Below are 25,815 nucleotides of genomic sequence, written 5' to 3'. Positions count from 1 at the left end.
ACACTAAAGCGCTCCCATGGACGGCATTTTGTATTAGTGCATGATGTGAGGAGGTACCGGGCATGTGGGCAAGCAGAGCAAGCATGATACAAGCCAGTGGCAGGGCTCAAATCAAGGCAGATATAAGCCCCCTAAATCTGTTGATGCTTTGGCAGCATCAGGCTTGGAAGGGAGTTGTGGCTGCGGCCACGGTACAGCTTCTTGCAGTGCTGTTGGGTCACAAGTCAACACAGGCTCCATTTGTTGGCCAACGCAGCATGGAGGTGTCAACACACAAGGCTTGCCCACCCGCCTACCAGAAACAAATCGATAGGCAACACCTCCAGGACCTCCAGACTCAGAGCCAGCACCAAAACAGCCCAATGCTCTCTTCAACGGAGAGCATTTCACACCAGGTGGCCACATCAGCTCCACCAGAAGCTGCGCAATACCCACTGAAGGCAAAGGTCCCTGCTCTCAGAGACCCATGGGGGAAAGGGGCAGTGCCCCACATGATGCAAGGAGTGGAAAGCAGGGGCTGGACCCCCTTTCAGACACCCCACCGCCCAGCTGAGCCACAACCGTCCCGCATGCCTTTCATCCCCCTCGCTCCCGCCGCGACACGCTCCCCTTGCCGGCAGCACTGCATTAAGGATTAGGTGGGATCAGACACGGGATAATACAAATGAGGTCGTGTTTGCTGCTGACAGTAGCTGCAAAGAAATGAGGAGCTAGTCTTCCCAGCCAGAGGGAAATGAGACGCTGTTAAACTCCGGGCTGGCAGGAGAGGAAAGGAGGGGTACGGCTGAGACCGGGCTAACGCAGCTTCTCTGCCCACAGGTTTGGATATATCCGTGCAGCAGCCAACGGCCCGCAGCTGCCGGGGGAAGGGACTCTCCTTGCAGAGGAGCCATGGCTCCAGCCAGGCTTCCTGGTGGAAACCAGGGCAGGTGGGGAGTGGAAGCGGCGGGGAGGCTCCCCACCACGGGAGGGAAGGCTCTCGCACCACCCCTGCTTGGGTCTGCGTAACTGGAGATGAACCAAGCCCTTCTGCTGTCTGGATGGTCCTAAATCACGAGTCAAGCACCGAACTGGTGATGCTGTTCCCCTTAACACTGGGCATCCACCAGCTGACATCCCCTCCTGGTTTTTTTTCCATCCTCACCTCCTCCTGCCCCCCTCAGCAGCTCTCTGCCCCCAGCTACAGGCATGCCTCCACCTCCCCTCGCCCCCCTGAGCCCTTGGCACCAGCCACAGTGTGCCTTCAAGCAGAGGGGAGAAGATGGTGACACAAAGGGCTTGGAGATACATTCAGGCTTCAACAGACATGCCGGAGCAAGCAAAAGCCACAATACCTCGTGGAAGGAAGGGTGGGGAGCAGAAACCCTGTGGATGGAGAAGACCTGCCAAGGAGAAGATGTGCTACTCCACAGACCCTTCCCAAAAAACCACAGCAGTCAGTGCTGAGGTCCTACCAGCTGCAGGGCAGGTAGGCCAGCACCGGTCCCAATACCTCTATAAATCCTACCTGACTGCTTTTATATTTTGTTTACTGCTTGTAAAGGCACCTCTGGAGCACAAGCTCCAGCTGAGTGTTTTTGTGCTCCTCCTGCCCTCGTTAGAGCCCAAAGGAGAAAAAACTCTCACGAGATACAAAGAGCTCTGGACACACCACTGCAGGCTCCCAGCTCCAAGCTGGATGACCCGCCACTGGCTCGTGCACAGCCCTGGGAAAGGAGGGATGCAGAGCCCCAGCTGCAATGCCCACCACAGCCCCAGCAAGCCTGCACGTGCAGCCGGCAGCAGGACCGGCCCCTCTGCAGCCGGCAGCGTCTGATGCTGCTGCCCACATCAACGCAGATGCTTGGAGAGATGCGCCAGAAATAACTGGTTACACAAGCCAAGACTTTTTCTCCTACACAGGCAAAGAAGAGTTTTAATCCCAAACTACCAGGTACAGCTGAGCATCTAAACGCATCCCCGCTTTTTGCTGCGGAAGGAACAACAAGGGCAACAAAATGGACCTAAAAAAAAGTGCTGAGACAAAAGCTGTCCAGCGAGAGGTACTGGTGGCTTGTGACAGCTAGGCTGGTGAACATCTGTATGGCAGAGAGTTTCTGCTTTTGGTCTGCCAGCGACCTTTATGTCTGCTCTAAAACAAGGGCAATAATGCTCACTTAAGAGTCCCATGCTGAATTAATCGCTGCAAAGTGCTCTACGGTTCAGCAACAAGAGATAGGAAGGCAGCACTAAGTACAATCAGAGCTGTACTCAGCAAGACTAATGGTCTGTGCCATGCCATGGTCCCCGGTAAGCTGTCTCCAACACCACTTAATGCTTCACAGAAGGATGCGTGGCAGCCCCTGTGGAAGGGGTGCACCCTCCTCCCTTCCCTGGGTGGGCACCAGTAACACCTGCCCAGCACCCTGCAGCGCGGGGGTCTCGCCCCAGCCAGGCACAGCCACTGTGGTTGTACCCGCTTGTACCGCCCGGCTCTAAAACTGCTGAGCTGAGGAATACGGTGCTCAGAGGAGCAGGGAGAAAGAAGGAAAAAAAAATAATATCTAGCCATGCTAAAGGAAACAAATTACTTTAAAAGGCTTCCTACTCTCTGCCAACTTCTGAACTGCTCCTGGACTTTGCCGAGCACGCACCACCAGGCAAGGTGAGGTGCAGGCAGGACACGGTGCAGGCAGGACACGGCAGCGCCTGCCCAGGGGTTGGTATTTCCCAGGTGAGGGCCAGCACGACAGGATGCAGCCAGTGGAGGGATGCAGAGCAGCAAGGGGAGGGATGAGGGTTTTGGTCCCCATCCAGCCCCGCAGCAGACTTCCCTCGGCACCCCCTGTGGAAAGGACCGGTGTGCCCACAGCTCCCTCCCTGCCGAGCTGCTCATTCCCAAACCCAGCCCCAGCTTTCCACAGCCCAGTTTCCTTACAGGAATGTGGTAAATTCAATATATCAATGTATATGCACACATATATGCATGCACGCCGTGTTTTTCCTGCTCATTTACACACCCTTCCCTGCAAAGAGCCTCCAAGCTGTACTGCTAGAGCTGTCCCAGGGATGCACTCGGGGCACAGGGCATGTGGCCGCTGTGGCACGGGGTGAGAGCCACGCACAGAGGGCTGCTCAGAAAGGCAGTGGTGCTGGGTCACACCTGCCTAAATACCCCATCCCTGATGGCAGTCTCGACAGCAAAGATGTGGGGAAAGCTTCGGACAAGTGAGCACAGGGACACCTCTTCTGAGCACCCTGCTGCTGCCAGCACACTCCCATCCTCTCGCTCAACACCTGCAAGGGCCTTTTTCCCACGCATCTGTCCAGTCACTGCTGAACCCACGCAGGCTCTCAGCACCCAGCAGATGCTGTTGCAGGAGGCTCTGCAACCACCTTGCATCCATCCACATGGAACCTGCCCCTGCCAGCTTCCTTTGATGTTCCCAGCTTTTGTCTGGGAAGAGATGGAAGGTATTTGCTATCCGCCCTTCCTCTGCCATTAATGATCTTCCAGATCTCCACTACCACCCCCTCTCCTCCATCCCCGACTAAGCAGCCCAAGCCTACTTCTCACAGAGAAGCCATCCCAAAGCCCCGATCACCCCGTGCCCCCTCTCTGCACCGCTCCTACCTCTCTGAGGTGGCAGGGAGCAAACAGCAGGTAGGATTTGCCAGGCATTCAGACGCCAGCACCCTGCCTGCCCTCCCCCCTGGAGCACCCACGGTTCACCAGCAACACAATCAACCTGCCCACCACGCTCCAGCCCTCAGCGCTTGCTACGGGGCTGGCTGCTCCCCCCAGCATCACTCCCCTCCACACAGGAAAACCCAAGCACAAATCACCCGGGAGAGTCTACCCAACGGCCCTGTCCTCCACCTCGCTACTTAAATGTGGCCACAAAAAGACAAGCAGCAAAAGCTCCATTATTCTAAAAGATGAGTCCAGGCTGCTAAAAGGCACCAGGGTCCTGGTACACCAGGACAAGATGTTCTTCCCCTTCACAAGGCGTTTAGCAGGGGCTCTGCTATTTCCAGCAGCACGGCTAAGCTCCAACAGGCTCGCTGTGGGGTACCCCTCGCCCCCTGCCCAGCACCAGCGATGCCAAGCACGAATGGGCAGCCAAAGTTCCTGCAGCACATCTCTGCCCCTGGTACCAGGCTAAGCCCACTGGCCCAAGTCACTTTCCAAGATAAACGTGGTGTACGTAAAGGATAAAATTGAAATTCTTCTTTTTGTGTTTTGATTAAACATTTTATCTGTATTGGAAGCAGCAGGGAAAACACGTGGGAAATGTGAAGCGAGTAACCGCTCCAGCTCAATAGCAGGAGAAGCCAGAAGAAACACTAGTGCATCTAGGGCGAGCTCTGCAAGGCTCATTTTAAAATGTTCCTTCTGCCAACACAGATAAATATTTGAGAAAAAAAATATTACAGAAAAATTCAGTTGACTCATGAAAAGCAACCATGTTAAATATAGAAAATAAATAAATAAAGGGCAAAAGCAGTGGGATTTTAGCCCTTTTTTGAGCTTAGTTTTTGTTACAGCTTTACATGGGGAGCCACCAAGCTGCTTTTAACCCTCAGAGTGGGCAAAGAAGGTAGCAAAGTGAGCTTTTGCCATGCCCCTGGGCTCCCCCATCCCTTCCCCACGTCCTGATGGGACAGTTAAAGTGCGGAGACAGTGACTGTCTTGCCCACAGCAGCCCAGAAACTCTCTGTGGGATGTAAACCCACCAGGAATGTGTTAGCCCGACCACTGGGCTCTCCCAGAGCTGCCGGTATATAGGACAGCTCTTTGGGCACAGTCCAATTCAAGCTTAAAATAATAATAAAAAAAATTTAAAAAAATAATAATTAATAAAAATATATCCCAGCTCCAAACAGACTCAAAAACCTTGGGACAAGCTGAAATTTAGGCTGCAGATGTTACGGCCAGATCCTGTGATTGCCAGGAGCCAAGCCCTGCAATTTAGAGGTGCCCTGGCACTAACCCACTCCAAACGCAGCTCCTGGCCCCTGCTGCGCTCATAAATTACAGACGGCAAAAAGGGCAAGCTCGAAGCGTCTGCACGGCCTCGGAGAGCTCAGCACTGATCTGGCTCACCAAGGCTTTTACTGGTCCCCAGGCAGGGCCGGGGGGCTCCTCGCTCAGATCGATGGGGAAGCCTGAGGCTGCCCAGCAATAGAGCCACGCGCTCCTCCGACCCCAGCGCCCAGGCATTAAGAGCAGGTGGCGAGGCTGTGCTGACAGGGGCCTGCCTGGCCGGGGAAGAGCGGGGCGATCGGTCGGGCATCACTGTCCACCCTGACAGCTCTCTCCTTCCACAGCCTGCAAGATGCAGCAGGCAAAGGATGCAAGCAGTAGGATAAGAGCCAGGGAGAGGATAAGCTCAGAGCCAGGCTCTTTTATTAACATCCCTCTCCTTTCTTCCACCCACCCCTAAAAAAGGTCCTTTTCTCCTTCTGCAGTGACATCCTCAGAGTCTCCACTGCAATGAGGTTGGCCTCAACACAGGGGTGGCCTGGGTGGCCTGCAGAGGTGAAACGGGAGAAATTACTCTAAGACAGATTTCTGTGGCTGTGATCAGCCGGCTGAAAAGCAGCAGCAGCAGCTCCCTATATAACACACAGCATCTGAGGCTACACCACTGATCCTGGCAACAACCCTTCCCTCTCAGCTACAGAAAAAGGAAAACGTACAGAAAAACGAAAACGTACAGAAAAACATACAGATATATAGTGATATATAGGAGACTTTTGTATTATTTTGCTTTTTCTAAACAGCCTGGTAAAGCATCACAGATTCGCTTTTCCCAAGCAGGAGACTGACATGCCCATGGCTAAGCAGTGTCCCCCCACCTGCCGTGCCACACCCCCCTCCGTCTTGAGCCCCAGACACCTTCTCTTCTCTACCAGTGCTGCTGGAAGACGCAGAGAGGAAGATGAAATTGCTATGGCAAACTTACTGAAACAGATCCGAAATATTCCTGACCCTCATCAGGCCACCACCTTTGCATTTATCGTGGCATCGGCTTTACAGGGAGAGAAGAGAGAAGCACATGCCTAGGGCTGCCGGGCCACAAAAGGCACAGCCCAGGCAGCCGGGACAAATACAAGCACTTAGTAACAGGGTTGTGGTTAACCTTTTGCAAATATTTTATGGACAAGCCTGCGCTTTCCTCAGTCATGAGTGATACCTGTTGCTCACGGCGGGCTCTGCATCCCTATGGCAGCCGCCAGTGTCACCAATGTCCCCTTCCATATGTCTGCAACACCCCATGCGTGCAGCAGGACCAGGGGAAAGAGGAGGCAATGCCAGATGGCATCAGTCAGCTCCTCCAGGAGGGTGCAAAGCATTGGGATGCCACTCTGCACCCCAAGGCACACCGCCCACTGCAGGTACCCCCTAAAGCATCCCCTCGGCTCCCGGTGTAGACACATTCAACCTGAAGCATCACATTTGCCCACTCTTCCCCAGACAGTAGAACAACTTTTGGAAAACCTAGTAATGCTGAAAGTGTTGGGCTGTTGCTCCTCCTGCCTTGCTTCAATGAGCATGGCTCAGTTTTGCTCTTAATTGCAAAGTCCCCACATTCTGCAACCCAAACGTAGCCGGAATTGAGGTAGAAAAGTAAAACTGCTTATCAATGAAAATCACAGCACTGCACTGCCAAAACCGAACGAGATGCACAAAGCAGCGAGCTTAAACAAGGAGAGGGGGGGAATGGAAATTACGTTAATAGCATGTTTTCATTCATGATCATCTGAGAGACTGGTACTGACACTGGAAGGTGAGCTACCCTCAGCCCAAGGAGAGGTGGCTGTTTATGAAACCACGTGGCTGCCAGTCGCCCAAACGCCAACATGAAGTGTCGAGAGCCACTGGAACACACTGCGTGCCAGCTGCGGGCAGGGGGAGCCGGGCTGGCAACAGCCCCCTAGGCAGCGGGAGGATGCTCTGTCCTCCACCTGGCAGTGGGAGGAGAAGAAAAAATCCAGAAATCATCTGTGTTATGGGGACGAGTAGCAGTCTGTGGCTTATAGGGTGCTTTTTTTTTTTCTTTTTTTCATTGTAGCTTGTTTATTTAGGAAGAGGTGTATAAATCACTGCTCTCTCAAAAGCAGGCACCAAAGGACAGCTACAGGAGAGCATCTCTTTGCTTTTAAGAAAGCATTGCACAAAAATTATCAGAACTATTTAACGGGCTGTTGAAACAGCGTAATGCCAGCCTCTAATGTTATCCTGGTTCCTAATGATTTTACTAACCAAAGAGCTGGAAGGAGACCGACTTGGCACTCCTGGTCTCTGCAATTATATTCTGCTCAGACACAGGCAGGAATTAGAGCTGAACAGCAACAGGTAGGATGATATTTAATCCCCACCTCTATACCGTGACATTGTCTGGTTTGAAATAGAGTCCTTGTGCCATTTACTGGCAGTGAAACGAAAAGGATTTTACAAAAATCAATCCCTAAATGCGCAGACGCTGAAATGAATGGTTTCCTTTCTGTTCCGTTTATGGGAGGGCTCTTTTATGAATATCTATATGCCAGCATAAAAATTTCAGGAACAACTTTCTAAGTCTTCATTAAATTCAAGGGGACTTTTGTAGAGAAGATGGCTTTAAAAGAAACTGCTATTTCACACCGCAGCTCGTTATTACCCACAAACCTTACAGAGTGACACTGGCTGGTGACAGTGTCCCACCGCCGTGTTCCCAGTGGGCACACAGGAGCCACGGGGGAGGAAACCAAGGTCAAGGTCAGGATGGGACACTGAGCCCCATGCCCGGCACAGGAGCTACCAAACTGCAACAACATGCCCTGGTCCACCAGCATCCCCACCCTTTCTAGAGTCGGTGGAGAGTTTCCAGAGGTTAAATTAAAACTAAGTGCTTTTGGGCTGGCCGAGGTGAATGTTGATAAAATACCTGATGAATGCAAATGAAAAAATATTTATTTCTTCCTGGCCCTCCGCACTGTTAATGGCAGAGGGTAGGTTTGGGAGGGGAGTGGGTTTTTTTGGAGGAAGCAAAAAGACTGCATGACCTGTTTTTTGCTTCTGAAAAAAAAAGTTTATCAAAGCAGCCTGCAAAATGAGATTGTTCAGATCTCTGCTTCCACAAGGATATTCCTTCCAAGACTGCTTTCCTGAAAGTGCTGCAATAATTCCTGCCCCAGAAGTGAGGAGGGGATGCCAGGCAAACCCCCGCATTGCTCACCAAACCCGCTCCACAGCCCCTTCTCACTGCCCAGCAGTGCCACTGTTAGCCTTGAAGTCCCACCCAGTGGTCCCAGCACCGCTGCTGCAGGTGAGGATGCTGCCACACGGCTTCCCCTGGCATCAGCCCACTTGATTGGCTGAACTGCCACTGCTCAGATGCAATGACTCTGCTGGCTCCAAGGGCTAAAAATAGGTGGGCAGATAAGAGCCAGGCTGGGCACACACGGTCCACAAAACCATGTCTCCTGATCTACAGGTGACATCCGCTCCCTGGCCTTCCTCAGCAGAGGAGAAGATGGTGACCCCACGGACCAGCTTCACCCCTGCTGGCCAGCAGCACTGACAGCCCTTTGCTAGTCCACCGGGACTGCCTCTGGGACAAGCCAAAAGGCAGAAAGCCACTAGCGCATCACCAGATCCTCTACCAGGAATAATTTTCCATGGGGCTTGCAACTATCTCAAATGTAAATTGGGATACAGGGAAAAATGTACATCCAAGCCCTTTGTACATCTGCAACGATCTGTCTTGTCTCTGGCAGCTTAACATCTCCAGAAAGATGTAGCTCTGCTGTAGGAAAAATAGCTCCTAAGTGCTCCCGGTCACGACAGATCCCGAGGCACATAGCAGAAGTTCACCACAGCCTCCTGGCCAATGGCCAGGCTCACAGAATTGAATTTCATCATACCCTCTTTCACCTCCTCCTTCAGCCACTGAGGCTTTTCTTCATCTCTCCTTCCTCACATTTCACTTCCAAAGGCGCAGGACTACAACAGCGTTGATTTTTCTTTTCTCCATACCCAGCCTCAGAAAACAAGTCATTCCCAAACTGTCCGACCAGGCACCTTGCTTCCAAAACCAGCCAGGAAGATGTAAATCTCCCCACGCTGGTTAGCTACACCCAGCTCCCTTACGAGCGATGCTTTCCCCCCATTTTTTGCCAGCAGGAGACCATCCTGAGTCACAAGACTTCTTTTTGCCCTCTCTTTCTCCTCTTCTTATAGAAGCTGTGGCTGAGGCTGGCCACCCAGGTGTCAGATCCTCCTGCTGCCAGCCATCGAGTGCTCGACCCCACAGAAGCCCAGCAGCAGCGAGTCCACCCATGAAGTCACTCTCTCCCCTGAAGATAACTTCCCATCATCCATCTTCACTTCTTCCAACCCAGGACCCACCCCCGTGAGATGCCCAAAACTCAGCTCAAGGCAGGGGCATGCTCCTGAACTACCAGCCAGGGTCACAGCTTCATCAGTGTTACTAACTTTTCACTTTCCCCTCTGATTTCTGGGTTTTCCCTATCAAAAATGACAATTCTTCAATGATTTTAGCTGAATTTAGCTCATTTTTAGTTAATTTGACTAAGATTTCACTAAACTTAGCTAAGTAGCTAATTTTACAAAGCGTCTCCCATTAAATCTTCCCGTGCCTCCAAGTCCCTGTCTATAAAAAGAGAATCATTATCACCGTTTTGTCTCCTGATGACAGAGGCTTTAAATCACTGCCACCCCACATCTGGTTTGCAGTCCACAGGGAGCCAGCAGGCTCTGCTCAGCTCCGAGTGGATAATTACCCACCGGTGGAGATGCCACCAGCTCAGCTCCCAACACCCTTCTCCATCCCCAAAGCACGGGCCAGGGCTGAGGGACACGGGCTGGGCAGCCCACAAACCACCGCCACCTGCCAAAAGCGGTAGAAGACCGAAACTTTGGGGCTGACAGCCTTTCACCAGCAGGGATAAACTTTAAAACTGGGGGGGGGGGACGGGACACCAAAAAAACCCCAATCACACACACACACAAAAAAAAAAAACCCCAACAAAAAACAAAAAACCAAACCAAACATAAAACCACAGAAGAAAAGAAGCCCTGCTCAGGCAGGCAGCAGATGGAGAGGTTGCAACCTTAAGAGCCACAGAGACATTCAAACAATAGCATCGCCGCTCAAACCTTCCCCGCAGCTGTGGACAGCAGGACTAGAAATTGGGCTACGATTTCCCTCCATTTGATGCCCTCTGTTCAGTCCGGCACCTCGGCCCACGCTGCGATACCAGCTTTCATCCTGACCGCACCATCCATGAGCTGCTGTCGGAAGGTGAGGGGGAAGAAGGTGGGGTGCTGGCGCCGCTCCGCACACGTGGGAACCCCCTTTTCCCTTCCCAACAGATCCCACTGCAGCACCTCAAGTCACCGTCGGGACCACGCTGATGTGCTGCAGGGCCTTGGGAACTAGATATTTCATTTCATAGTTCATCCACTGCGGAGTACACTATTTTCTTCCTGATTTTTACTTTTCTTTCCCTGCCCCCACCCTTTTTATTTTATTTTTTATCCGTTCCCCCTCAGTTCCCATTACAGCCATCATTTATCTCCAAGCACCAGTAAGCTGATTTACTGCCTCCATCAGTGCAGCTCTGGCATGAGCCGCGTGAAAAAGGGATGCAGCAAGCCCAACATGCAAGGGGGACCGGCAGGACAAGTAGGAGGGACAGTGTGGAAAACCATCCCCCGAACCAAGACCACCAACGGCGCAATTTTCTTCACTCTCTTTCACTGCAGCAAATCTGTGAGGATGGGGCAATGCCAGGGCAGACGGACGGACGCCCTGCCGGGCACCCCGGAGATGGGAGTTTGGGGCTGAGCGCTCCAGGAGTGGAGGAGATTTGGACAAGGCGATGTGCCCCCCTCCCCCACCGGGCAGGGGAGAAACCTGCTCCATCAGAATCAACCCAGCGCATTTCTGCTGAGCACCTCGCTCGCTCTCCCTCTCCTAATGAACACTGTGACAAGCTCAAAAATCAATGGAGGCGCAGCGAACCCTGAGCCAAGCCTCCTGCCGGCGCCCAGCCAGGCGTCCCCGCCGTGCTGCTCTCGCTAACTCGAACCGACGGGGGAGCGATTAACCGACAGGTTCGTTAATGGCCACCCCGTCAGCACTCTTCTCACCAAGACCTTCTGAAAGCAAGCCACAGGAACGAGCCCTTTGTGGAGTGCCAGCCTTCTCCCTGGCAATACTGGTGCGGTGAGGAGGGGCTGCGGAGGCCACCGTGGTGCCCCTGGGAACTGGGCTTGGAAAAGCCCACAGTGTTTCCCCAAAGACAAGGATGCTCGGCTCAGCACCCCTCTCTCGGACACCCACGGGGCTTTCAGAGCCCCTGGCCCCACAAGCTAAACCCAAGTCTTTATGGCCAGGTGGGTACCACACATTCTGGGGACGAATGGGCAGCACTAGGACACCTCCGAGACAAGCCACCCGCCTGCAGTACCTGCGGTTGAGCAGGGAAGCAGGCAGGGAAGAGAGGACGCAGCCCTGGGAGACAGAGAGGAATGGGGAGCAGCCCCATGAGGGAAGCAGGGTACCAAGAACCTGCTTTTGGCTCTTCTCCCTAAAATACCTGCCAGGCTGATGCCCCCTGTGCAGTTTGCGAGGAACGAGGCTTTGATGGGGAAACAGCTGCATCCCGGCGCCAGCCACGGAAACCCACGAGCTGGGACAACAGTGCTGGCACGGCAGGGAACAGGCAGCCCCCAGACCCAACACCGACTGACCCACAGAGAACAAAACAACAGGGAGCAGCATCCACAGTGAATGCAGATGGGGCATCCACAACTTCTTGGGGCAACCTGTTCCGTGCTTCACCACCCTCACAGTAAAGAATTTCTACCTAATATATATTATTCAGTTTGCTGCCTTTCTCATCCATGCCTGGAAAGAGCACCAGGAGAAGCGGTGTGCACAGCAGCGCTGCATCATCCATGTATTGCCCCGACCCCCCCGGCTCCTCTCCCTCGCAGCACCCATGCCCTGTTCTCTTAACCTCTCTGCAAGGGGTTCACTTCCCACCTCATTTCATGTCTCTGAACCATTCCCTCTGTGTTTTGTTTCCTTAAAAAACATCATTAAGAGATAGAGGAAAAAAAAAAAAAATGAGATGGGCAAACGGGAGGGATTTAACTCTGCCTTTGAATCTCCTGGCTGGAGGGGCTTCACACACTGTTCAGCGCAGCTTTGGTGATTTAATCGTCGGCACGATGCTACTGCAAACAGCAGCAGACAGCAGAGCCTGCAGGAGTAATGCTCCCTCTAACAGCAGGAATATTAAGGGCATTTAACAGCCCTTGTAATCACACTGTGGCTCCTTGCAAGAGCACAGCCAGGCAGCACGAGGGAAGGCACTAAACCACGCTGCTGGGTTATCACACTTCACCGTGCTCCTTACAGCGTCTGAAATCAACCCCATTTCCAGGAAAGCAAGCATTGGCTTCCCAATATGTTTGCTCCAAACCAAATCCCACGTGGCAAAAGCCCTGAAACACATACTGGGACGAACTGGGTGGCTTTCAAGGCTCCTCCAGTGAAAGCTGGCCCGCCCCGTGTGGAACTTGGGTCCCTGTAACACAGAGCAAACATTAAGACCTTCAGCAAATTAATCTCCCATACCCGTGTTGGATGCACCGGGAAAGGATTGCTGGAGGAGGAAAAGAAATCCTGAGCACAGCCTGAGTTCAGCTGCACCTCAGAACTAGCGACTATCACACTTTTCAGGTCAAGCGTTAGTCCGTTCTCAAAGGAAAAAGATCCCCAGCTTTTACACTTTAAAAGTTTTTACTCTTTTATTGGATTAAGATCATTCTGTAAAGTTCCCCATGATTTCGATGCAGAAGTGGCCAGTTATCTACTGCAGCCTACTGTAACAAAATGCCTGTGAAACACAGCCACTGCTGGCCTACCAGCTTGAAACAGTTTCTGGAAATTAGGAAAAAAAGTGGGAATTCATCTGCTTTATCTTTCGGATACAGGGCTGGCTGCTAGTTCTGCCTGAAGATGGGGAGAACATCTTTGAGACTCCAGCCTGCATCCAGAAGGAGAGACGCTGGCTTGCCCCAGGCCACCATCACAGCTGGTGCTAATGCCCACACCAGTGTTAATACTGGGAGATCTGCATCACAAATTAGTTGCTCCCAGTTAACATTTACACACAGAAGCTCAGAACTGTGTGGCAGTGAGATGGTGCAGGCAGGTTTCGGCAGGTGCTCCCCCCTCCCCGGTTATCTCAACACAACCTCTGCACCAGAGGGGAGGGGAATAACTCCCTGGCCTTTCAGTCACATTATGCTGATGTGAAATTAATGGAAGCAGAATAAGCTTTTACCCCAAATACAGGTGCCCACACACAGGCATCACTGAGATTCAAAGGTGCAAATTACACTGTATTTAAGGAGCTCATTTCCAGCTACGGCAGGGACAAACCCCTGTGCCGGACTGACAGCAAGTGCCCCTCTCGCAGCTGCTGCCCCCCTCCCGCAGCTGTGGCCGCAGCACAATGCTCTGGTTAAGCAGCAGATGTGCAAGAGTTTAGGTAAACGGCGGAGACGTTCTTCACTTCTGGGCTGCATTTCACTTAGAGTCAGGATTTGGCCACGATGCTGATGGCAGGACCTGATCTCCAAAGGATGCAACAAAGCACCAAGAGCAAAGGAATCCTGTTTTACATGCCACCGCTTGTGCCTGGTGGGGAAGGCCGACCGCACTTCACCTCCCAGCAGCTGGTACCCTCAAGGGCCACCGCATTTTCCTCCTGCTCCATGCACGCCAGCAGAGCTTCTGCTTGCAAAGGCCAAATGGGAGCTGATTTTGCTGACGTTGCCTCCAGAAGGGAAGATGTCCTCATCTCCCCGAGCCCTGCAGTGCCTCAGGTGAGAAACAACAGCTGAATGACCTTCCTCAGCATTCAGATGCCTGCTGGAGCCCATCCTCACCTCAGAAGAAGGCAGATTTCATTTATATTTTATATTTGATTTTGGAAGCATGTTTCTTGAGTGCATGGGTGCACCCAGGAGGCCCCTGTTGAGGAGACACAGCCACACCTGTGTGCAGTAACACAGGCTGTTATATGGGGGCTGCAACCAAGCCAGCATAATGCTTTTCTCATCCTCCGATTCTTCTTTTTGCCACGTGCAAGTCTAATTTCAAGTTTCAGATATTTCACTTGAAAATGCCTTGGTGACCTCTGCTTTGAGAAGTCCTTCCATCTCCAAGCTCTGGGGCTGGGACTTCAAATTGGGCAATGACAGCCTCTCTAATGGGCTCAGATACTTCATTTTTCTCCGAGAACGCCACCAAACCAGCCAAAGTGAGAAGCCTTTGCAAAACCTAATTTTGCACAAAAACCTGACACTTCTTAAGACTGCAGCAGCTGAAGTCTCAGCAGATTTCAGGCTGTTTGCAGGCCTGATCTCACTGTTTCTAGCACTGCCCAAACCCCTCACACACCACCTCTGCAAGGGGGACGTACACCCCTATTTCTCCAGGAGCTGTGCAAGCACAGCCGTTACTGCTTGCCAAGCCCTTGGCCACATGAGCATAGAGCACAACAGAAAAGTCTGCGTGGAAGCACATAACGTTGCCCTCCATCTCAGGGCTCCAGCGTCAGCAGGGAGCAGCAAGGAACAAAAAAGGGGGCAGAGGTGGCCCAGCATGGTGGGTGGGTACCCTTGTACATCATCGCATCAGGGAGGATTCAAATACACCCGTTTCAAGGGGCTGAATCAAAGCAGTGACGGGTATGGCCGCATGCTCCACTTTAAAAATCTCAGTCCTGCTCTTTGAACACCCAGAACACTATTTTTGTGGGTAATTATATGGTAAAAAAATTTCAAAACTTAAGGAAAAAAAAGGCAAATTGATTTTCTCGCTTGCTTCCCCAAATTCCAACCCCATAGCAGAACCGCCACTAGCAGCTTTCCAGGGCGTGTGCCACCCCTCTGCCACAGCAAGCTGTCCCTCCATCCCTGCCTCGCTCCATGCCACAGCAGCCGGGCAGGAGAGATGCTGCTGGCTGGCCCCAGGCAATTTGTTATCTCCTCCACCCTAAAACTGGCTCTTTCCACCCTATGGCCAGCAGACAGGACCGCTGGGCTGAGCACCTCTGCCCAAGGGCTGCACAGTGGTCGGTTCTTTCTTTCCTTAAGCGACCTACACCAGGGATCTTCCTGCGGGATGGGAGGGCAGGATGGGGGGGGCTCACGTTTTGCGATGCCACGAGGCGCACACCATGGGCAGCCTACACACCATGCACGGTTTAACTCTGAGCGTTATACAGATATTCATCCGTTTTGATCCCAGTTGTAGGAGCAGATGGCTGGTTAACACATGTTTGAGTCTCTCTCTCTCTCTCTCTCTCCAAATCACACCGTATTATCACGCTGGGAGAATGCAACGGGCATTACAAACACCATGGCTCTTCCCCGCTCCCTCCCCATCTCTCTCCTCTCTTGCCAAAAGGCAAGGCTGTGCAAGACAACAGCTTCCCTCCCAGCCTGGCTCCAGCAGCCCCCCTTGTCCTCCCACTGCCCACCCTCACCTTCCCCACCCAGACCCCCTGAGTTTCGCATTGCAGCGGGGCAAGGTCAAAGTGCTAAGTGGCTGCATCCCAAACATACCCCAAGGCAGATCCCGAAGGATACGAGAAGATATTAGCCCATCCCAAAGGTCCTCAAATCAACCCACTGGGTAGAGCAGATTACCCTGACCCCGACGGAAAGAAAAAAAAAACCAAAAAAAACCAAAAACACCCCTTAAAAAAAAACCCAAAACATTAAAAAAATCCATATTTAGTGACAAGAACTGACCCAAGCCACTGAAAATGAGCCTGATCACACCCATAACTCCTCCCTCCCACCTCTTCCCAATCTCACCTAACGACAAGCAACTAAAAATTCAAGGCACAACAAAGAAAAGATGTGCATGAACTCCCCCTGGCCCAGGGGGGCTGCAACCAAGGCTCACACCACTGAACATATTCATGTCTTATTTGCGAGCCATGTGCCTCCATAATGTGTTATGAGGTGTGTTTGTAGCCGGTGGATGCCAACAGTGGTCCTTGAGGGGGAAATGGTGTGTGGCTAAGTGCAGGCAAAGCTATTTAGAAAGCCAGGACAAAGCAGCCTTGCTCGTCTTGCTTGGGCCAAATTACAACCTTTGGACTGACTCCTTCAGTGGCTTCAACAAAAAAAAAAAAAACACCAAAAAATGGATAATCTGTCTCAATTTCCTTGGCTCTGCAAATAACGTTTAGAGAATAGAAGGTGATTTCATAGCTTGTTTGGTTTTGCACCGCACAAACCCTCTTCTCCTCATATCGCTTTCCAATCAGGTTTATTGTTGGTGTTCCCACTAGCAAACCAAGGAGGGAAAAGCTAAAACCCTCACTCACACTTGAGGCAGAGGGGGGGAAAAATATTTAACAAATACTACTACTACTACCACCAATAATCTGTTATTCCCTTGTCTTTCAGCCTGGTCTGAAAATGAACCTGTTTTGCTTCTGAATCAATTCTCTTCTGGCACCACACTTCCTGCAGTCCTTTCCGAGACGAGATGCAATCATTAGCTCACTTGCTCCTCCAAATAATATCACAAAGCCGGAGCTCGAGCTGCTTTGTGGTATATCATCATTAATTCCTGCCTACGTGCGGCAAGGCAGGGTTTGGTGGGGGACACGAGCCCCCCCCCTCCAGCCCCACAAGTGCCACCATCAGTGCCTCTGCCTCCCTTCTGGCTGGGGACAGTCCCCGTGCTGGCTTGGTGACATGTCCCCACGGACACTGTCCCTTCCCAAAACGCTTCTGTATGACACGCCACGGACTGCTACACCCTCTCTCCCTCAGGGCTGTGGTAAGGGTTAATTAAGGCTCATAAGGAGCTTCTAAACAGCAGGATTGAAGGCAAAATATGAGTACTACTAATGCCACCTCCACAAACAAAGCAGTGAACTCCTGCTGAACCTGTCACCGCTGATCATTTTCCAGAGGCACAAGTTAATGATGAGAAATCCTCATCTTCCTCCTCCTCCCAGCACCCTGTGCCAGGGGCACCCGGAGCCCCAGCCACCCCCCAGGGAGACCCAACACCCCATCCCACAGCAGGCGGCTTCCCGGGTACCCTATAGACTGACCCAGCCTGACCCAGGGCTGCCCCCCACACACAGCTGTGGCTATAGGGGAAAACATCTCCCTAGGCAGCCCACCGTCTCCGGCTCCTATGGAAAATATACAGAGGGAGAGTGGAGCAACACTGATTCAGACAAGCAGAAGATGGGGCCCAAGATCTCCTCCCTGGCTTGCTCTTCCCGTAACGCTGACTCCTGCTGAGATTTTGGAACCAAAAAGGGGAAAAAAAGGGTAGGAAATCAATTTAATTGCAGCTTAGTAAGCAACTGTGCTAAGTGTCGCTGGCAAAATCTGAACATTTTGCTGTGAGAGAAAGGGGAGGGGGGAAATGGCTTTTTCATTGCACAGGAAAATGGATTGAGAGTGAACACACGCACCCCCCACCCCCCACCCCCCATCATCTGCTCCTCACCCCTTCCTCCTTTTAACAGAAGGAAGCCAGCAAGAAACACAGCTAACGCCAGCAATCTCCTGCTTGCGCTACTCCAATTAATAGTCAATCCACTGCACCCTTTGTCGTTAGGCTACACGTAATTACCCCTTCACGGAAACGTCTTTCTTAAACAGATCCTGCTTTTGCTTTCTCTGCAGATACACTCCCAGTAATTGGTTTTATTGCACCAAATGCTGGGCTGCCCTCATGGAAGAAAATGGTTATAACCGTGGCGCTCCCTTCCAGCTGCAGTAGGTTGCTTTTGCATTTCCACAGCTTCTCCCAAGCTTGCTTTTCCCACCAGCAAAGAGACTGGAGCACAGGCAAAACACACCGAGAAGTACCAAACCAGCATCCCATGGGCTGCGTGCACTGGAGACACGCATCCGTGGACCCGAGGAAACACTCAGCTCACACCACCTCCGCTCAAACCCCAGATTCAGCTCCCCAGAGATTTGCCAGCCCGGGGCATTGATGCTGCATCTGCACTTAGACAGCTTAAGCGTGCTCTGCCCTGGCCTCTACACTTAGAACCAACCTCTGAGCTTTAGGAAGGAAAGCAAAAGCCTAGTCCCCGTACCATAAAATGCTCCACAGACCTGCCTTCCCCAGGCACGGCATTCCTGTCCACAGCCCTCGCCCTGCAGCCATCCCGTGTGCCCAGCTGCCCGCAGGATGCAGGGATCACACTGCAGGGCCAGGGTCAACAGATGCCTCAACGGAGCAAGCTGAAGCAAACCCAGCCAAGCCAGACCCTGGGCCACGAGCACATCAAAATAAATCAGGATTATATTATCTTATCAAGGAAAGGAAAAGTGAGGAGGAGAAAACAGCCAGGTTTTTTTAGTAAATAATCCACCTCTGTACGCATCCGAGGTGGCGAATGGATAAATAGATGCTGACTATCAGGGAAGATGTATTTTCTGTTGTCAAGCACGCAGACACTCCACAACATACGTGCTGTGCCTGTGACGCCCTGGCATTCAGCCGTGGAGCTGATTTCAGAGACCTCCCTGCTCAAAAGCAGAACTTGCTTTTGTCAAGGCCACCCCTCAGGGTCACCGAGTGCGCAGGGCCACCAGCCAGAGCTGAGCCCTCCTAAAAACCCAGCTGCAGGGGTGAGGGCTCAGGCTCTTCCCTGCCACCTACCAAGGGGACGCTACCACGCCAGCGCCCCAGGGATGCTGCAGCCCAAAGCGATCCTGCTGGCAGCGTGCAGGGTGCTCTGCAGGGACCCTGCTGGGAGACATGGATTACAAGAGAGACCGTGACACTCCTGAGCCCAGCTCACCCCAGCACCATCGCCACCTCCAACGCCCCTGCGGAGAGCAGCAGCCGGACCTTCCCAGCTCCTTCTATCCTTCCAAAGCAGAAATAAAGAGTTATTTTTCTGGTGCTCAGTACCTCTTGTCAACAAGACACATAGCAGCTGCATCGACATTTATTTAGCATCTCCCCAACAAAGCAGTAGAATCCTTGCATCCTCTCCCTCCTTCTCTGATACATTATTTTTAAAAGCACCAAGCTGGGAAAGGCACCTGGCCAGCCTGGTGCTTGCTGTTCTGCAAAGCAAACGGGTCTTGTTCAATCAATATTTATGCCCCCATCGGTCACAGCTGCAACATGGAGCTCTACCAGCATGTAATGGGGGTAAAATTCATTCATTGCAATTACCAGTGAAAAATCAACAGGGTTTTCATTGACTGCTTATTGTTTCACGGGTATCTCAGACAGCGCCTTGATGTGCAGAGGGTAGATTAATTAAACGAGATGTACAAGGCAGGCTGCTCTTCGTTTGTCCACAGCTGAGGTGACAGGGTGCTGACTCTGGCAGGGCTTCTCACCTCACTCCTGCCCCACAAGGATGCAGGTATCTGTACAGGGAGGTGGCCATGCCGGGAAAACCTCTTTTCCAAGCCCTCCAGAAGAAAAGCAAGTGCTTGAGAAATGGTACCCGTTGATGCACCTCTCCTGTCTCGTCCCACAGATGAGGACGAGACTTTTCTGGTCTGTAAGTCCACACTGTGATGGACATCACATCAAACACACCAGCAGGAGAGAGGAATGGGATTCCATCCCATCTCCTGCATCAGCAAAGCTTTGGACAAGGTCCTAAAAAGCCTGGGTTTGCTCCTAGAGATTCCAGGGTGGGATTTCACCAGTAAAGTGTGACCAAAGTTTCCTCTTCTCTCCCATCCTGGTCCTACCCCTGCCCTCAGCTAAGCCCCCAGCCAACACAAGCTTCCCTGGTGCTAAATGCTCTGTCTTTTTGTCCCCAACAGCTTTGCCACTTCAATCTCTTAATTGTGAAGATCTGAATTTTTGCAGGATACACAGTTATTTTAATCTGTTAAGTGGCTCTGCTGCTATAAAACTGACAGGAATTTAATATCGAGAGACTGTCAGCTGAGCTCCAGGTGCTGAGGCTTTCTAGATGGCGATGATGCAGAAGGAAGCGCAGGCTGGTGCGAGGCACACAAGCACAAAGCTGGCAAGCATCCCTTCGCACTGAGGTCCAATCCTGCAGGGTGCTGAGCACCCCAGAGCACTCTGAACAGGCAGCAAGGGTGCTGAGCCTCTCAGCTCCCAGGAGCCACCCCCACCTGCATCTGAACACACTTAGCTGTAGGAGCTGTAGCATTGCAAACACTAGTACACACCAAGTACATCAGGTCACTTTTTTTAATAAAAGGAACTTCTCCTCTGTAGTTTTTCTCTTGCAATCCAGCCCACAACAGATCTGCCTTCCCTCCAGAGGCTGTCAGCTGTGCTTCAGCCATTCGTCAGAGGGAGCAAGCCAGCATGCAGGAGGGAACAAAGAGAAATGAACACCCCAAACCCAACAAAACCCATCCTCCTGCCCCTCCTGCACACGCTGCTGGCCCCAAGCACCAGAGCCCAGACCCCCACCAGCCCCTCGCTGCGCTGGGGCTCTGCTATGCACCTGGCTCTCCTCTTTGGTCTGGTATGGATTCACCAAGTGGAAGAGACAGGATGACCACGGGGTTGTCACCTACTCCTCTCCTGCTCCCCCACGAGCACCCCCAGGCAGCCGGGCAGGGGGCACAGGCAGCAGCCCGCACCAGGGGAGCCAGCACGCTAGCAGCGCATTGCTGCAGAGCCAGCTACACACACTCCTCACAAATCAATTTGGGAATTTGCTTGTAATTAATCCCGCGTATCAGTTCCCCTCATTATTTCTTAATGTAATTAAGTTATTAATTTATATGTCCCGTCATCATCGTCCCCCCTCCCAAGGCAAAGCGAAGGGACAGCTCAGAGGGAGGCAGGGGAGATGCTGGCCAGTAGCGCAGGGCCACAACCGCAGATTACCAGCCCGGATCACGACAGCCTATGCCAAGCCCCAGTGCCACCTCCCTGTGTGACTTCAGGTGGGTCACCAACAGCCTGATTTTCCAAGAGGGTTGAGCGACTCCAATTCCTCCGGAGTCAACAAGAGCTAGAAGGATACAAAGTTCAATTAACCTCTCCGGGTCCCGGTTTATCCAGCCAGAAAACTGCCGGGACAGGCTGGAACTAATTAATGCTTGCAAAGTATTTCAAAACCTTCTGCCAAAAGGCCAGAAGGGCAGGAGGCACCGACGAGTCCCAGCTGATCCGTAACCCCAACCAGCCCCATGTCCTTACACCCTCACCCATCAGACTCGGCTTTCCCACAGGATGCGCGCACGGCTGCTAACTGGGCACCCGGCCGGGCCACGCGGGCAAAGCACCCGGCAGAGGCAGGAATGCCGCTGTGGCTCCTCAGCCGATTCATAGGGCTTGCTAAAGGACAGGGCAAGGGTAAGTTTTGCTTACTGCACCAACAGGGCTTGGTCTGCCCTTTGGAAAAGGAAAACCAAAAACCCAAACCCCAAGCGACAGCAGTTAATAACAGCACCAGAGGGATCGGGGATGTTGTCCCAGGAACAGCTTCATGGTCCTAAACGGAGCATGTTATTTTCTTCCATACCCTACCCCCCTGCCAGGAGGGAGTCCCACACCCTAAATCCAGCCTCAGCCTGCTCCGGCCGCCCCAGCACGTACTGCCAGAGGCTGCAAGAGGCAGCGAGGAGGAAGAGGAGGGAAAGGAGATGACAGGGACTGAGGGGAGCAAGGGCTGGCAGCAAGGAGGGCCCTCTGAGCCTGCCTGCCACCAGGCAGCAGTGGGAGACCCATGGAGAAAGGATTAGAGGGGAAAACAGGAGAAAACAGGGAGATGAAGCCAAGTTAATTACAACAGGCAGCTGCGCCCACCTCTCTCGGCACGAGCAGCTCAGGAAAGCTCAGCTACCACCATTGGACCTGTCCCAACCGCCTGGCTCTGCCAGGGCCACGGGAGGCCACGCCAGCAGCGGGTGTCAGGGGTAAGCAGGACTCAAAACCCACAGCAGACCCCTCACCACAAGGACCTGCTCCTTGGAGACCTCGCCAACCCCAACACAGGGTTCTCCACCTATAGGAAAAGTATCACAAGCCTTCCTGTGGGAAGCTGAGCACTGGATCTGGCACAGGATTTGGGGTAAAGGTGGGGGCACAGACCGAAATAACAGCAATGGAGGGGCAAGCTCTCCCTACAGCCAAGGGCGGCAGCTCCGTGAGCAGCGGCTCTGCCACTGGCCCTTGGCAAGCCACCAAGGTGCCCACCGGCGAGCTGGGGCACCGTGGCCTTCCAGCATGAGGCACATGCCGGCAGCCAGGCACGGGCAGCAGGAGACACTACCAGCTGGAACCTGACTTGAGGGGTCTAAAGGTTAAATCCACATGAGGCACGATACACAGCGTGCATATGGCTGCAGAAATAAAGCTTGACCCAGAGTGAAGGCAGAAGAGGGATAAAAAAACCCCAAAACACGTCAGAAAACATTGCCAGTAAAGTTGATGTGGATTTGCTCCATTTCTCCACTGGAGCCGGGTTACAAAGTTTGCACTGCCGTTGGTAACCTACTACCCCCACTAGTTTCTAAAGGAATTTGGGAGGGCAGCTCTTAACTGCTCAAGTTTGCAGCAGCAGCAGCAGCTGGTCCCGCTGGCCAGGGGAACGGGACACAGCTCCAGGCTCTGCTCTGGAACGCAGCATCCCTGCCTCTGGAATGTAGCATCCCTGCCTCTGGTAGCCATCAGCTCAGCAGCCGTTCAGAGGGGTTAACTGAAGTGACACCACATCCCTGCTCTCACAACCAGCTTATAATTCATACTGCTCAAAAGCTGTTTGCAAAGCCAAAAAATGCATTAAAAAAAAAAGAATCTGCACTCAACAGATCTCAAGGGGATGCAACTGTTTTGATCGAAAATTCAGAGGAAATGAAGGAGAGGCAATTTTAGCAGTCAAATTGCTGGAGTTATGGCAACTTGGCAGTTGCAGCTTTGAAACTCGGGGCCTGATCCTGTGCGAAGGGAGAAGTTCACTTCAGCAGCTGCAGGAGCCCAGCCCGGCCTCTAACAGCATCCAACCTGCCCCTCGGGCGGGGGCGCAGGAGCAGAGAGTCAAAATGGGCTGCAAAATGGCAGTGACTGGGCTGCAGCTGGTGCTCAGCGAGAAGCAAGGTTCATCTCAAGGAGAATACAGGGGCTCACGTCACACAGGAGAGATCTGATTTAGCAATTTTTAAGAACGCCGTTCTGATAGAAACCTACTGACACCAAAGCACGGTTAAGAAAGCACTTGTCTTCTCACTGTTTTCAGTGACTTACTGCCTTCCCCCACGTAAATAAATAAATAAATGTATACATAATTATTTATTTTAGGGCCTGAAATTGCATAGACTCATTCTCCTCTGCTAGGATTGAAAGATTTCCGAAAGCCTGAAAAAAACCTCTTCAATCATTTTTATTTAAGAAAAAAAAAAAAAACCAAACCATGGAAAAGCAATAATTCCTCAGGATGAAGAAATCAAAGTAAGCTTTATGAGTACTGACTTTTTTTTTTTTCCTCCCCAATCAGGTCGTTAATTCAGTTGCAGAGGTGACACATGTATGAGACCCTCCAAAGACCTAGCCAACACGTATAGCTGCCATATGTCACGGGCCAAACACTCAGCTGGGTGTCACGGGGGCAAAAAAGGGGCTGGCACCCTTTCTCTGCCACGATAACCTTTAATCTCAGCAGATGTGCAGGACCTGGGCTCTAACCCCAGTGAATTAATTCAAGATTTACAACAGTAGAACCAAGCGCAGCATGGAATCTGCGTCCTTTGGAAAGTTCCCCCTCGGCTGAGCGCCGGCCGCTCCCAGCAGCTGGGGGGGGACGCAGGACCTCGTTGCAAGGCGGCTGCTCACAGCCCCCCGGCTTTTCGCAGCACAGCCCCCCCGTGCCACCCCCCGCGTGGAGAGGGATGCTCTGCGCACCCCCCGCTGCCACCCCGCTGCGCGCCGGGGACTCGGACACGCCACTGAAACACCGGGCTGTAAACGCAGCCTCTGGCCACCCAGGCTGAGCCTCACACGGCAGCACCCCGACCCCCCACCCCGTCATTAACCACCACCGGCCATTAACAACCCCAGCGGCTTATACCTGCTGCAGCCCTGCCGCCCCCGGGCACCAGCCGCCCCCCCGGCGGTTCGGCCAGGGGGCAGGATCAGGCCCCTCTGCTTTAGGAGGGGGCTGGGAACCGCCGCACGACCCACCGGGGAGACGAGTCGCCCGCCCCCCACGCGTGACACAAAACACGCGCTTCATTTTCTTGGGGCGCCCCCCTATCCCCCGGCCCCGACGCGAGGGATGCTCGAAGTTGGCGGCGGGGCACCGGTGCCCGTGCACCTCCCGTGCATCCCCCCTGCCCCCCCGCCGGACCCCGCGGCGCGGGGAGCCCCGCCGGCGGCAGCCCCGCCGAACCGGCCCGGGGGGGGCGGGGACGGGGACTAGGGTTGCCGCTGCCCAAGGCCGTGCGGAGGAGGGGGTTCATTCCCCGCGACGGGGGGGGGGGTAAGGCAAGATCCCGCTCCCCCCGCGCAGGCACAGAGCCGGTGCAAAACTTCCCGGTGAGCGCGATGGGGTGGGGGGTCCCGAAAGCCGCCGGGAACTTCGTCCCGCCGCGCCCCCGCCTTACCTCCGGCGCGCGCCCCTCGGCCCCCGCCGCCTCCAACTTCCTCCGGGCCCCGAGGAAGAGGAGGAGGAGGGCGGCGAGCCAGAGCACCCCCAGCACCGACAGCGCCAGCCGCCGCGGCGGCCGCCTCATCCTCGGCGGGGGTGGGCACAGCCGGGGGGGCCGGGCAGCGGGGCGAGGCGGCCAGCAGGGGCTCGCCCGCCCGCCCGCCCGCCTCGGAGCCGCTGGTGCGAGTCCCGGGCTGTGTGTGCTCTGCAGGGGAGGGGAGGAGGAAGAGGAGGAGGAGGAGGAGGAGGAGGCGCCGGGAGGTGGGGGGGGGGGGGGGGGGCTGGAGCCGGTGCCGCTCGCCGAGGGAAGGTGCTGCGCCCAGGCAGCCCTGCCCTCACCGCTCCGCCGGGGATGGGGACCCCGGGTGTCACCGGCTGGGGGGGTGACGGGGGTGACGGGGGGCGCCTATCTCACCGCGCCCCGGGTGTGGGTCCGGGTCCGGGTCCCATCCCCCCGCAGCGCCGCCGCCAGCCTGGCCCGGGTCGGTCCCGGTCCCCGGCCGGCCGCGGGTCCGCGGGACGGCACCGTTGCACCGGGCAGGGGAGGCTCAGACACGATGGGAAGATTAATTTATCCAATTGAAACAGCAGGGGGAATTCAGGTAGGTGGAATTTAATTACTGGATGTGGAAGAGAAGATGTGAGTCTCCAAAGCTGTCAAAAGCACTTAAAAAATAAAATCATAATCATGAGCTGTTGGCGTGTCGGCAGCAGCCGTGGTCCTGCGGGGATGGCCCTCAGCCATCAGCCGTGTCCTGTGGGACGGTCCCTGCTGGCTCCGTGCGCAGCCCAGGCACAGCGAGCCTGTCCACGCAGGGCAGCCAAAGTGGGAATTATAGATATTGCTAAGGGGAAAGTAAAAACAAAAACAACAAAAAAACCCACCAAAGCAAAACAAAAAAAAAACACCAACAGAGCAAGACTCCAGGAAAGAGCTGCCTCACCCAGGTGTCCCTGCTCACCTGCCTGACTCGCTGCTGCTCCGATCCCGCCACTAACAAGTACTGCACGAGCTAAGCAACCCCTTGCAGAAGACATTAGAGAATAAATTAAGTATTGGAGCAGATGTGAGTCATTCATGTTAGTACAAAAACTATAGAACAAACCCCATAAAAACAGGAATCCATGCACAAAGTAACA

At 53.5% G+C, this 25,815-nt stretch overlaps 1 protein-coding gene across 1 annotated transcript in view; it reads right to left on the bottom strand.

Moving 5' to 3' along the window:
• The window catches only part of GALNT14 (polypeptide N-acetylgalactosaminyltransferase 14), a 101,200-nt gene extending 76,309 nt beyond the window's left edge, over positions 1-24,891 (bottom strand). Inside the window, exon 1 of the mRNA XM_055726057.1 lies at positions 24,632-24,891. Within this exon, the coding sequence (XP_055582032.1) occupies positions 24,632-24,760 (129 nt within the window). The 5' untranslated portion in view covers positions 24,761-24,891. The remainder of the gene's footprint in view (positions 1-24,631) is intronic.
• Between the last annotated feature and the right edge of the window lie 924 nt (positions 24,892-25,815).

The sequence above is a fragment of the Falco cherrug genome, chromosome 13 (assembly GCF_023634085.1).
Source record: "Falco cherrug isolate bFalChe1 chromosome 13, bFalChe1.pri, whole genome shotgun sequence".
Taxonomy (NCBI): domain Eukaryota; kingdom Metazoa; phylum Chordata; class Aves; order Falconiformes; family Falconidae; genus Falco; species Falco cherrug.
Note: the sequence above shows the minus strand (reverse complement) of the source record. Positions and strands in the feature narration are given on the sequence as shown.